General features: G+C 37.3%; 1 protein-coding gene across 5 annotated transcripts in view; it reads left to right on the forward strand.

The window, feature by feature from the left end:
* Positions 1-13,812, forward strand: part of FRYL (FRY like transcription coactivator) — a 143,974-nt gene that overhangs the window by 46,881 nt on the left and 83,281 nt on the right. For 4 of the 5 annotated variants that reach the window (XR_014027030.1, XM_081332088.1, XM_081332085.1 and 1 more), the window contains 9 exons: positions 1,802-1,894; positions 2,291-2,389; positions 3,000-3,101; positions 6,895-6,939; positions 7,590-7,693; positions 7,806-7,914; positions 8,763-8,849; positions 10,836-11,007; positions 13,191-13,323. Coding sequence is in view for 4 of the 5 variants with exons in the window: in XM_081332088.1 (XP_081188214.1) it covers positions 1,802-1,894; positions 2,291-2,389; positions 3,000-3,101; positions 6,895-6,939; positions 7,590-7,693; positions 7,806-7,914; positions 8,763-8,849; positions 10,836-11,007; positions 13,191-13,323 (944 nt within the window). In the remaining variant the exon portion in view is untranslated. The remainder of the gene's footprint in view (positions 1-1,801; positions 1,895-2,290; positions 2,390-2,999; positions 3,102-6,894; positions 6,940-7,589; positions 7,694-7,805; positions 7,915-8,762; positions 8,850-10,835; positions 11,008-13,190; positions 13,324-13,812) is intronic. The other variant, XM_081332087.1, reaches the window with a different exon arrangement.

The following is a 13,812-nucleotide window of genomic DNA, read 5'->3' on the forward strand; positions in this document are numbered from 1 at the left end:
TGTGGAGAACTCTAAATTCAGAGTTAACTGTAAATCCTCTGGGAATGTGTGGATAGGTTGACTTTTTTTAAAAAATCCTCTTGGTTTCTCATAAGTTTCCAAATAGAATTTTACTCACGAATTCTGGGAAGTATTTCCTGAATGCATGTATCTGTAGCTAGAGATTGGGTATTAATTGTTCAATTACATCATAAGGAGCAAAAATAATGAAAAAGCCATCAGTTTATAAATAAATAAATAAATAATTTTATTTGTATACCGCCCTTCTCCCGAAGGACTCAGGGCGGTGAACAGGGCAAACATATAAAAATACAAAATACAAAAATTAAAAAGGAATTAAACAAGATGCCCAAGTTAACAATAGATTAAAATACATTTAAAACAACAATAAAATCCAAACCCCATTAGGCCAGGCCAGCTTGTTCGAACAAATAAGTCTTCAGATCGCGCCGGAAGGAGCGAAGGTCGGGCGCCATCCGGAGCTCAACCGGCAAACGGTTCCACAATTCCGGCGGGTCCACAGAGAAGGCCCTCCCCCTGGGGGCCACCAGGCGACATTCTCTGACCAGTGGCACCCTGAGGAGGCCCTCTCTGTGGGAACGCACAGGGCGGAGGGAAGTTGACGCCGGCAGCAGGTGATCCCTAAGGTTTGAAAGTTTCAAGCACTTGCTCTTCTCAGGGATATTCCAAAAAAGGGACAGTTTCTTCAGCTATTTGTCCCAACGTCTTGCTCTTTGTCAACAATTGAAGTCAGTATGGAATAGAAGAAGAATTTTGTGATCCACTCTACTTAATCGTCAGAAAGGAAAGTCAACAAGCTGAAGTATAATTATTTCCTTATCATATAACTAACTACTTTGATAGTAGCATTGAGGCCGTCTCATACATCTCTAGGTAAAATTTTGGAAGCCACCATTTGGCTTGTATGACATTTTGCATGCTAAAATCATATAAGATTTTTTTTTCCTGAAAAATTGTTTTTGAATATGGCATTGCAGGAGCATAATCAGTACCAATTCTGGATACTTTAAAAAAAAACACCAAATCTTTGTTTTGAATATTTTTTCAGTGGCTTCAAAATATCAATTTTGCAGTGGTCTTCAAGACTTGAAAAAAATATGCCTTAATATGTGTAATTGAGTATCACAAAGTTGAACACGGTCATCATTTGGTTCATCACAAATATTAGCAAAAAATGGCATTTGGATCGTCACAAATGTTAGCAAAAGTGCAATATTTTCAAAAAACTGGAATTTTGCATAGGAAAAAAATTGTTCGTATCTCCGTTAGCTTCAGCTTATGTATATAGACGAGTCAAGTTTATTAACAGTCAAAGACTAGAAACCAGAACAAGTTAAAAACACTCAAGGAATATCCAATTAAAAATTCTAGAATAAAATAATAAACAGATAAAATCTATATTAAAATCACAATTTGGCGTCCAATCTGTCAGTTACACATGAGCAAAACACAGCATGGCTTAACTATACTATAATATCAATCCTTAAACTGTGAGGCCCATAGTCATTAAATACTAAAATGCAAAAGAGTAGTAATGCAAACAGATTTGATGTTATTAGTTGTGTAAAATGGTCGATTAATCACATGTTTCTAGAATAAAAACAATGAAGAGCTGTTACTTTAAGGTTTCTAAATTCATTCCAGTTTAAGCTGGACTATTTTGTTGCCTGTAATCTAGTACTTTAGCTACAATTTATAGGGTTTCGTTTTCTGTTATTTTCATTTATTCTTACTGAACAAGACGGTGCACAGCAGAAACTTGACAGCTATTTTCTTTCAGGAATGCGCACAGTATTTTTTGGAGGTAAAAGATAAAGACATAAAGCATTCGCTTGCTGGTTTGTTTGTAGAAATCCTCATCCCTGTTGCTGCTGTAAGTACAATTTATTATTTCACAAATACTGTATGTGGTATATATGCAAAGGTTTTCTCCTCAAATGGAATTTGCAGGTCTAAAAAACCCACTTTTTTTGTATTTGAGTGTACTTTGCCATACAGATAATGATGAATGTAGTCTAATTTTTTTTTACAACCAAATATGTATTTTTCTTTTAAAAAAATCCATTATGGGTTTTCCTTGTAATATTAAGGCTTATATGCAGTATTCGGAGTAAATTTCTAAAGTGTTTGGACTTGGACTAAGTGTTATGTTGTATAACTGAATTGCTTTTATTAGCAGGATTTAAATGTGTGAGAAAGTATTGCATGACCCTCGTGCTTTATTCTTGAAGATATACTGTAGACCTTTGATTCTTTCTTTTGATTCTAGGCTGTTAAAAATGAAGTGAATGTGCCGTGTCTGAAAAATTTTGTGGAGATGCTGTATCAGACAACTTTTGAGCTGAGCTCAAGAAAGAAGCATTCATTGGTATTTTAAGTTGATTATTTTTTGTCTAAGACACAGTATGTGCAATTTGATAGTATGTCTTACAGCAAATATCTGGGATCGCCAGCCATTTAGGGTGTCAAAATTTGACAGAGAACTACAAGCTTTTTTCTTGATAGGATACTTTAAACAACTGAAGTTATTGTATTTTAATCCAATTTTAGCCCAATTATTTTATATTATGGACTGGTTCTCTGTATGCGTAACAACTGAAGGAAGCATTTTCAGTTGTGTAAACTAATGTCTAGAAAACTTTTCCTAGGTGCCAAACCTAGGTTTTGTTTGAAGGGAAAAGCTGCTTTTCCCATATTGGTTTAAAATGGGGCTGTTTGCTGAGCGTTATAGTTTAGATTCATTTATACTCCCTATGTATCAGGATTCTGGCTAATGTAAGAATGAATCATATATTTGTATTTATCAAACTGTATTTCGCTTAACCATATTTCATTGAATGCACAACAGTAGGTTAGATATATTACAGCTCACTGGTCCATTGATCATTTTTTACAAGTTTACAGTTTCCATGCTTAATAACCCAAACCATACTATTTTTTGTCTCTGAAAGTTGTAACAAATTATTCCTCTCTCACAGGCTTTGTATCCGTTGATCACCTGTTTGTTGTGTGTCAGTCAGAAGCAGTTTTTTTTAAATAACTGGCATATCTTCCTACAGAATTGCCTGTCTCATTTGAAGGTAAGGACTTTTTTCCTCATGCTTCTGTCAGATTTAGTAAGTAATATTTTCAATCTGGATTAACCACAAAATGAGGTCCGTATAAAATAAACGTAAGGCTCTGACAGAAGAGAACGTGTGTAGCTCTGGGTCGAACTGTAGAGTCCTTAGCGTTCTCTGAGCTTGTTGTTTACCGATGGTAACAAATGGTTTGATTGCAATTAGGTACCATTATCAGGGCAAGAATAACAACGCTTGTCGCTCACAATAACCTGTGAGCCCCTTTTTAAGCCTATTCGCAAGGCTTGCAATGTGAAGCGGTTTCAAGTCTAGAGTTGACCTATGCCTGCATATTTCTCAGTTGATTTTTCATGTTCCCTGTGCTCCTTTTAACCATTGTGAATTCCAGTTATTTTGAAATTTGCTTTTGGGGAGGTTGGACTTGGTCACGAGTCCTTTATAATAATTGCTTTCCAGTGGACGCTGCTTGTGAGACAGCAGTTCCTAAATCCAAGTCTTCTTGGAAGTGCAGCTCTGATGTCGACCAACAAGATCAGCAATGTTTTTGCAGCCAGGGGCTGCCCCTCCTTGCTTTTTTTTTTTTTTTTGCTTCTACATTTATTTATTACCCCAGGTTGGATGCTAAAATATCAAGCTGTTTGCATTTTAATGGGAGATTAAGGGCCAACGAGTGACAGTTTGGTGCAGTAGTTATGGCACCAGGCTAGAAATTGGGAGAGTGTGAGGCTTGACATAGGCACAAAGTCAGCTGGGTACCAAGGGCTACTCACTATGTCTCTGCCCTAGGAAGGAGGCAGTGGCAAACTACTTCTGGGAAAAAAAATGCCAAAAAAACTGCAGGCACTAGTCTGGGCCTCCAAGTACTGTATTAGACATGATTGAAGAAAATGGCGGAAAAGTGATGTTTAAAGATTACAGAATCTTAAATCAACTACCTAGCCCAGGGATAGGCGACCTTGGCTCTTTTATGACTCATGGACTTCAACTCCCAGAATTCCTGAGCCAGCACGGCTCAGCTTGAAAGCCTCTCCCTTTCCTCTCAGCATGGCTGGCTCAGGAATTCTGGGAATTGAAGTCCACGAGTCATAAAGCGGCCTAGGCCTAGGCCAGGGGTAGGCAACTTTGGCTCTTTTATGACTCGTGGACCTCAACTCCCAGAATTCCTGAGCTAGCACGGCTCAGCTTGGAAACCTCTCCCTTTCCCCTCAGCGTGGCTGGCTCGGGAATTCTGGGAGTCCACCAGTCATAAAAGAGCCAAGCTACCCTTGACCTAGCCCCTTAATCTTATAAAAAAAAAAAGTGGGTGGGAGGATGACATATTCCAAAATAAATCGTGCTGACACTGAACGTCAGTGGCATAATCTGAAAAGCACTCTGAAATACAAAAACAGGACTGAGGAGTCTTATGTTAATGCAGATTGCTCATCACTAATGTAGATGATCTATTACCGAAATGGATTATTCCCCTTTCTCCTGTAAGTGCACAGAAGCCTGAAGGAGGGGAAAAAGAACAAATGGAAAAGCAATAAAAGCATCAGAGATCGGAGCAGAATATGACGTGTTGTATGAAACTTCTGGTGTAACCTTGCTTTCTCTTGCGAGTTCTCTTTCTGTTATTGTGGCGATATCCATTGGAAGTCATAGGATAGTGGAACGTTCACCATTCCAATAATGTAGTGTGCCCCATGGCCTTGTTTATGATGTTGTCTATCTCAGAGGTCCCCAACATTTTGGGCACCAGGGACCGGTTCCGTGGAGAAAGGTTTTTCCACGGACTGGAGGGTACCTGGTTTTGTGTGCTGCCTGCATCCCACGGATGGGGCTTGGCTTGTTTGTGCGGACCGGTTGCTGGCCTGCCGCAGCCCGATACTGGTCCACCGACCGGGGGTTGGGGACCCTTGGTCTATCTGTATAAGGTATGGAGTCATATCAATTTTAATGGAAAATCTAAACGCACTTTTTAATTATTGTCACTGTAACATTTGAATAACATATGCACTTGATTGATTTTGTTAATAATATTGCTGTTAATGTGTGAATTAATAACTACCTAGGCTTTAAATTGCATAACAACAAAATTCAACAGTTGAATGTGTTAGGATACTATTCTTTCTCTTAACTATTTCGTTACACAATGGCAACTCTTTTGCAACATCTCCACTTTTATTGTCTCTTGTCTACCTGCTGTTGCTACGTGTTAAATATAAAGGGCTGTGCAAGTACCTTTTTAATTTTCTTATTTAGAAATATCACACTGCTGACAATGAGTGTATAAAAACTTCCATTGTCGGGGATTTTATTTAATCATATAGCATGTATCACATATTTTAATATAGTTTTGTTCCCCTAACAACATAATATTTTATGATGTGGCTCTGTTCAATAGAAACAATCAAAGCTATTACAATATTTGTTTATTAAAAATTGTTTATTAAAAACCTGCAATATTACAGGGTTTTGTTTTTTGTAAAAAAACAGATTTGGAAAAATTATGCATTATATTCAAGATACTGAGATTTTACAATAGAAACATAATTATGCTCAAATTCTGTAATTAGCTAACAAATTTGCCACGTAACTCTATTTCCCTACTATTTTCTCTTAATCTGTTTCAATGGTTTTGAAACATCAGTAAGTAGCAAATTATCACAACTCAGAATAAAACTAATACAGAGCTTATATAAATAAAGTGTCAGAAGTAATCCTAGAATTTTAAGGTTTGTCTTGGAATGCTGGTTGTCGAAACTTTTTAATTATCAACCTGCTCACCTCAATGCAGGAAAATGTGAATAGGCAACTCAGAATTTCCAGTTATCGAATGTGCAGGATATTTGTCCTAATACACTTAATTTCACAATACTTGGATTTGATTGTACCTGATAATATGATTCCATTTCTTATCGTGGGGTTTAAGTGAATTGATAATAACTTTGTGGGTGTATGGATCAACTTTTGGATCAAAGAGAATTAGCAGTGTAATCCTAGACATGTCTGCCAGACGTTAATCCCACCAAAGTAAGGAAGTTTTGTTCCTAGAGAGAGGTGCATAGGATTGTAGTTGTGTACATAGGCCATAAAGGAAATACAAGTAGTTTTAAATATTTGTAAACCAAGAAAGAAAAACAGATTTTGTAAGGAAAAGGGGAAAATATTATTTTTGCATGCTTCTAGAATTGTAAAAGTAAATAATAAAAATAGTCTATAGATAGTCTTTAAGAGGGATCAGTTTTCTATGTTGGAATTCCAGCATCTAGAATGTTCAAAACTGGTCATATCTTAATTGATAATAATCCAATTTTAGATGTAGACTATTCTTGCGTGTAGTTTCTATCTAAGCAGTGACTTATGAAGTATTGTAAATAACATACAGTATATTAAGAATACTGACTTAACAGTATTGTAGTGTCCAAATCATGCAGTAGTTAGAATGCAGTATTGCAGGCTAACTCTGCCCACTGCCAGGAGTTCAATCCTGACAGGCTCAAGGCTGACTCAGCCTTCTATCTTTCCGAGGTCAATAAAAAGAGGACCCAGATTGTTGGGGGGGGGGGGGAAATATGCTGACATTGTAATTGCTCAGAGAGTGCTGTAAAGCACTGTGGAGCGGTATATAAGTCTAAGTGCTTATTGCTATTGCTTATAAAAACGGAGCCTTTCTGTGTCAAAATACTTCTGTTGAATGGAGCCCCAGTAAACAGCTTTCTGTTTGTCTTTTTTATTTTTTCATCTAACATGCATGTGCTTCCCATTCTCATGTTTGTTATGTTTTGCTGTCTTGCATTGCTTTATTTAGATCCCATCTAACAACAGTATCAGAAAACAAATAGAAACACTTCAGGTGAGTTAATATGCTGTCATAGTAAAGTAAAGTAAGAAATGGCTTTGCTTCGTGTTTTTCTGTTGTTTCATTGTATATTTTATTTGACTCTGTAAAACGAGCAGTTTTGTTTTAATATATCTCCCCAAAAAAAGAGTATTATAAAAGTTAGTATTATTTGTGGAGAAAGGATACCTTGATCATGGTATTAAGCATGTTATTATTGCTATTTGATAGCGTTTTCTTTAAATATTTCCTCCAGTCACAGAAAGCACGTTTTCATTTTATATAAAGACTGAAATAGGTTTGATTTCCCGGCTACGTAATATGTTGGGAAGGAAGAGTTTTTTCCTGCAACAAGCACAGCAATGAGATGGGAATCATATTGGATTATTTCTGGGACAGGTTTTGCAAAGCACATTCCGAAACAACACTTAAACTACAAATGTTGCTATGGTTCTTATGTTCATTAAAAAAATATAGACAATTTCTACCTAACATTAATGTCTTTTTACATTAATCTGAGTGCCCAGTGTTTTGTCATTGCAGGAACTTGAAGTATAATTTTAGGAATGCTGCCTTAGTTCTTAGAGCTACTACTAAATAATTTTATCTGCAGTGAGGCTTATGTGAAATAGTAACTGTTGTTTTTTTTTTAATGTTTTTAACAGAATAAAGACCCGAAAATGTCTCGAGTTGCACTGGAATCGCTATATAGATTACTATGGGTTTATGTTATTAGAATAAAATGTGAAAGCAACACTGTAACACAGAGGTAAGTCATTTGGTTCAACGCACTAAAATATTGATAATGTTAAAAGTGCTGTTTTGGTAGCGTTGCTAATGGAATTTTTTCAATATCCTCTTCTAAATATTTTCCTGTACAGCCGTCTGATGGGCATAGTATCGGCACTTTTTCCAAAAGGCTCTCGCAGTGTGGTCCCACGAGACACGCCTCTAAACATATTTGTAAAAATTATTCAGTTCATTGCTCAGGTAAATCCTCTCTATAAAAAAGCTTTAGCCCAAATATGATAACGCCTGACATGTTTCAAAATTTGCTCATTCCCTTGTTTAAACTCTCCTGCTCTGCAAAAACTTTTAAGTTACGTATTTTTAACCTTTTAAGAGAGCTATGACGTATATTACGTTGAAACCCAGGAATCCGCCCAAACTACTATTCATTAACTTCTGTTAATGAACAGAAGACTTAAAAGTTTAAGTTCCATACATAACAAATAGTATATATAGCTTTCTGATTTTTGAAGTTGTTACATTCCCCTATGTAGCTGGAATTGTTTATAGGATTTTGGATTAATGTCATCCATTCTTGTTGTTCAGTCTTCCTTAAACGCACCCAGCGGTGCATACAGTACAAACGACAGAAATCAGTGAAGAAATACAGCTGTCTTTTAGAAATGTTTGTATGCCACTACTAATTTCTACACTGGTAAATTTCTAATAAAACCTCTGGGTAAAAAAAAAAGTTCCAACAATTTGAAATGCAGTGATGTAAAATATTATCAAATGTTAGCTGCTAACTGCCTATGCAGGGGAAAAGATTTTGAGCTTAAAGTAATCTTAAATTTAGATACATCTTTTTTTTTGTGGGACCTTGATCGACCTACAGATAGTACAAGTTATCTTTAAATAATTTACATTGTAACTTACAGTTACCATAATAAATGGGGAAAATGAGAGTGAGTTGGATAGACACACAAATAAAATTGACTAGATATGCCAGTTACCATGCAGGTCAAGTTTAGCATTTTTCCTAAAATGGTTTCGCATATGTTCTGCGGTTTATAAAAAAGTTTTATGTAGTTGTGATTTTATTTTTCTAGGAACGTTTGGATTTTGCAATGAAAGAAATAATTTTTGATCTTCTCAGTGTGGGGAAATCCCCGAAAACCTTCACTATTAATCCAGAGGTAAAAAAATAAGAAACCAAAATATTGTTTACAGTTTGTTTTTAATAAGAGTATAAACACATGCGCTGTAATGAGGATCTTCTAAGAAATACTACAGCTAGTTTGACATAGTGGCTAAAGCCTCAGGCTAGAAACGGGGAGACTGTGAGTTCTAATCTCATCTTGGACAGAAAACCAGCCAGGTGACTGTGGACCAGTCAATCTTTCTGCCCTAGGAAACAGGCATTGGTAAAACACTTCTGAAAAGAGATGAAAAGAAAGGGAAAACAAATACTAGACCAGGGGTAGGCAACCTTGGCTCTTTTATGACTCGTGGACTTCAACTCCCAGAATTCCTCAGCCACCCACGCTGAGGGGAAAGGGAGAGGTTTCCAAACTGAGCCATGATGCCACAGGAATTCTGGGAGTTGAAGTCCACGAGTCATAAAAGAGCCAAGGTTGCCTACCCCTGGCCTAGGCCGCTTTATGACTCATGGACTTCAACTCCCAGAATTCCTGAGCCAACTACGCTGAGGGAAAAGGGAGAGGTTTCCAAGCTGAGCCATGCTGGCTCAGGAATTCTGGGAGTTGAAGTCCACAAGTCATAAAAGAGCCAAGGTTGCCTACCCCTGGCCTAGGCCGCTTTATGACTCATGGACTTCAACTCCCAGAATTCCTGAGCCAACTACGCTGAGGGAAAAGGGAGAGGTTTCCAAGCTGAGCCATGCTGGCTCAGGAATTTGGGAGTTGAAGTCCACAAGTCATAAAAGAGCCAAGGTTGCCTACCCCGTACTAGACCTTTATTTAATAATTCCAATTATTTACTGTCTGTGCTGGTGTCTCATCATCTTTGGTTTCTTTAGAGATTACACAAAGGTAAACTAGAGCAAAAAGAAAACGCTGAGTTGGAGGATAAGCTCCTTTCTGCTCCTGTCTCTATGAGGAGAAATAAGACAGGATTCTGTTCCCTTTTACCAATCCTTCCTTGTGCTTGGCGAACTAAGTATCCCGGTTATAATGAACCAACTAAACATACCATCTTAACAATCTAGCATTTGTAATTTTGGTGTTTTAGCAATTGAATTAAGGTTTGTTTTAAATTCTGAATTTTAATACAGTAACACCTTTGGAATTGGCTGAAGCGAAACAGAATCCCTGTTTTTCCTTTCTGCAAAAAGGGGGACAAAAACACACGTGTCTGAAAAACCTTTTGATAGATTTGAGTATTGTTTCCAAAGCCATACGTTTTTCCCATTCTTGTTGAATAAGCTAAAATTGTCTGGCGTCACATGTCCCATGCTAAGTCATAAATTGTAGTTGACAAATCATGAGAGATGTTTAAATATTGCAGAAAGCGAAAATCAATCTAAGTTCACCATCTCTGGAACTTAGCCATAATAATGCAGTGTGTCCTGACATTGTTGCACAAATTACATCGTGATATGTGGTGTTCCCTCCTCGTTGGTATTCATGGCCAGCTTTTGCTAATAATATACATGACTCCTTGTAGGGTTGGCTGAGGAAAAAAAAACACTGACATTTAAAGCATTTTATCATTCATTTAGCCCAGGGGTAGGCAACCTTGGCTCTTTTATGACTGGTGGACTTCAACTCCCAGAATTCCTGAGCCAGCCATGCTGAGGGGAAAGGGAGCGGTTTCCATGTTGAGCCATGCTGGCTCAGGAATTCTGGGAGTTGAAGTCCATGAGTCATAAAAGAACCAATGTTGCCTACTCCTGATTTAGCCAATAGAAACACAAGAACTGATCTATTTTAAAGCAGATTTTTAAAAGTCATTTAGTGCTTAATTTAAGTGAGATGCCATTTGTGTTTCTTGGGAGATTTTTTTATATATAAAACAAAAGCTCCATTCTGCTAAATATGCGTATGGCAGATGAAGATGAGATGGAGAGAGGCTGTCTTCACTCATTCTACAACATGAACCTGTGGTCTGTTGCATCCTTGCTGGTCCCTGAATGATGTTCCTCTTGATTTTTTTTTTTGCAGAGAATGAATATAGGTCTCAGAGTTTTTCTTGTGATAGCAGACAGTTTACAACAGAAGGATGGAGAGCCACCTATGCCAACTACAGGCGTTGTACTTCCATCAGGAAACACTCTGCGTGTAAAGAAAGTTTTTCTTAACAAAACACTGACTGATGAAGAAGCAAAAGTTATAGGTGAGTAATTTATGGCTTAGGGAAGGAATAGTGTGTTTATTATCAAAAATAGGGAATGATAGAAAAGTAACTGGTTTTTTTTAAGCACTATCAAATTAACCACATTACTTGCTAATAATAATAATAATAATAATAATAATAATAATAATAATAATAATAATAATAATAATAATAATAATAATAATAATAATAATGAGGAGGAGGAGGAGGAGGAGGAAGAAGAAGAAGAAGAAGAAGTAGTTGTTGTTGTTGTAAGGGACCTTGGAGGTCATCTAGTCCAACCCCCTGCTCAGGCAGGAAACCTTATACTATTTCAGACAAATGGCTGGCCAGTCTCTGATGATGATTTTGAATAGTACAATGTTTTGTAGCAGCATTAAGTAGTCCTAAGAAAAGACCTTGTTCTTCATATGCTTATTTTTTAATTTCACTTCAGTTGAAATTAGATCAAAGGTAAAGTTTTTGAATAGTGTATGTGTGTGTATGTGTATACATATAGGTATATGTGTGTGTACACACACACACACTGTACACACACACACACACTATTTATATACTATAAATATTTTAAGCACCAACAGAACATTTGCATAAGTATTTTTTTTAACTTTGTGAGAAATCCTGCCTTTTATCTAAGCTTGAGGAAGGCTGGAGGCTCTCCCTAACATCCTCATTCATACAGAAACTCGGAATATCAATGAAATATTGGGTTATATTCTGACCCTCAGAGTGGTTAATATTTGGGATAGAACCCATCCATCCAACCAACCAGCTAGCCCATCTACTATAGCTGGAAGTTAGAAAGGAAAGGCAAACTTCAGGATTTGTAAAATTCAGAATTGTAGTCAGACCTGTCCCAGTCTGATCTCCTAGGGCAGAGGCCCCCCAACCTTTTGGGCACCAAGGACTGGTTCCGCGGAGAGTGGTCTTTCTGAGGAGCGAACAGGGCGTGGTTTCCTGCATCCTGTGGGTGGGGCTTTGCTTGTTTGCACGGACCAGTTTCTGGCATGCCGTGGTCCGGTGCTAGTCCATGGACCAGGGATTGGGGACCCCAGCCCTATGGAAGTAAAACTCTCGATTCCAATTGATTGGAGCGAAAGGTATTTTTACTAAGAGGTGCTGATTGCAGTAGAGTCAGGCAGAATCCGCAGTTCCGGCGCATCAACACGAAAGTAACCCCTTGCTTTCCCCAGCCTTCTCACCATGGTCCATCCATGTGTAGCCAATCTGGCACTGCCCAAGATGTTTTGGGAAGCACTTGAGGTGTTTAGGCTGATGAAATTCCACTCTCGGGGGTAAACGGCCTTGAAGATGCCGGCACTCCAAAATGCTTTGTTCTTCCTCAGCTGTCATTCCCCCCCCTCCCTCCCCCCAATTTCCCACCCTTGAGGTATACATTTTTATTGCCCATTTGTTCCCCCCTCCCTTCCCCAGTTCATTGATGGCAGGAGGCCAGGAAACGCCAAGCCGAAGGTGGTGAATCTGAAGGTTGTAGTAATTGCAGTTTTAGTAATTCATTAGGAGTTTTGAAAGAATGAAGTGCGGGTTACTCCTTTTTTTCCCCGTCTGACTTTGTAGCTGACTCCCTGCATCCAATTTTATTGCGCTTGTAAGTAACAAGTAGAATCCTGGATCTTCTATCTAAATCTGGGATGCTTCAGATGCTTCTCCAGGCTGAGAATTTTAATTTTAATTTAATTGGGGTTTTTACTTTTTTCAGGGATTGATGTAATTTTTTAATTGTTTTTAACTTCTGTATTTCTTGTTTTAAATACCCTGTAAACCGCCCTGAGTCCTTCGGGAAAGGGTGGTATATAAATCAAATAAATAAATAAATAAATAAATAAAGAAAGAAAGAAAGAAAGAAAGAAAGAAAGAAAGAAAGAAAGAAAGAGGCAGGACCCCTTTCTCATCCTGTCCCCAATTTCAATTTTCAAACTGGGAAGGAATACAGCTGGTTTTCAGGGATGCTAATAATGTCAGAATAAATTGGATAAATATTTTAAAATGTTTAAACCAATATTTGAGTGCTCAGCTACCCAATTTAAATTTATGACTTTAAAAACATTTTAAAATAAAACTTGGTGTATTTCGTTTAAAGTATTGTATGCAGGATTTCACTTGTGTCTAATAAGATTCAAGAATCATTTAAGAAACAAACGATATTGAACTTATCCTTTCAGGAATGTCAATATACTATCCTCAAGTGAGAAGAGCACTAGATAGCATACTTAGGCATCTAGACAAAGAAGTTGGGAGGCCAATGTGTATGACTAGCGTGCAGATGACCAATAAAGAACCTGAAGATATGATCACGTGAGTAGCAAATTAATTACAATTAATTCAGTGCAGAGTTATTTTATACTTCAAGTAAAATTGGAACGATATCTTTGTTAATTTACAAAAAAAAAGGAAATTTAGTCTAGATTGCCATGTTTTGCTGTGTTACGTTTTAACTATTTTAACTATTTGGATGTCGAGAGTCTTTTCAAGTGGGTGGCCATAATAAATTTAGTAAATTAACAATATTAAAAAATAATAACAATAGCAATCATAGAACGTTTTGCTCGCAAAAGTAGTGGAGAATTCCCCCAGGCATATTCTAGAAACTATCTGGATTCATCTGGCATCTTGATAAGTCCATTTAACTGGTACATCATCTGCCCATTAGTTTAAAACTGACTAGAGAATTAATTATCTGACAATGAAACTGGAGTTTCATAAAGCAGCCTTTAAAAAGCTGAGGCATTGCAATCTCAATCTGCCAGGAGCCTGAAGTCAGAGCCTGATCCTATGAAGAAACTT

This window comes from Vipera berus, assembly GCF_964194415.1.
Source record: "Vipera berus genome assembly, chromosome: 7".
NCBI classification, from domain to species: Eukaryota; Metazoa; Chordata; class Lepidosauria; order Squamata; family Viperidae; genus Vipera; species Vipera berus.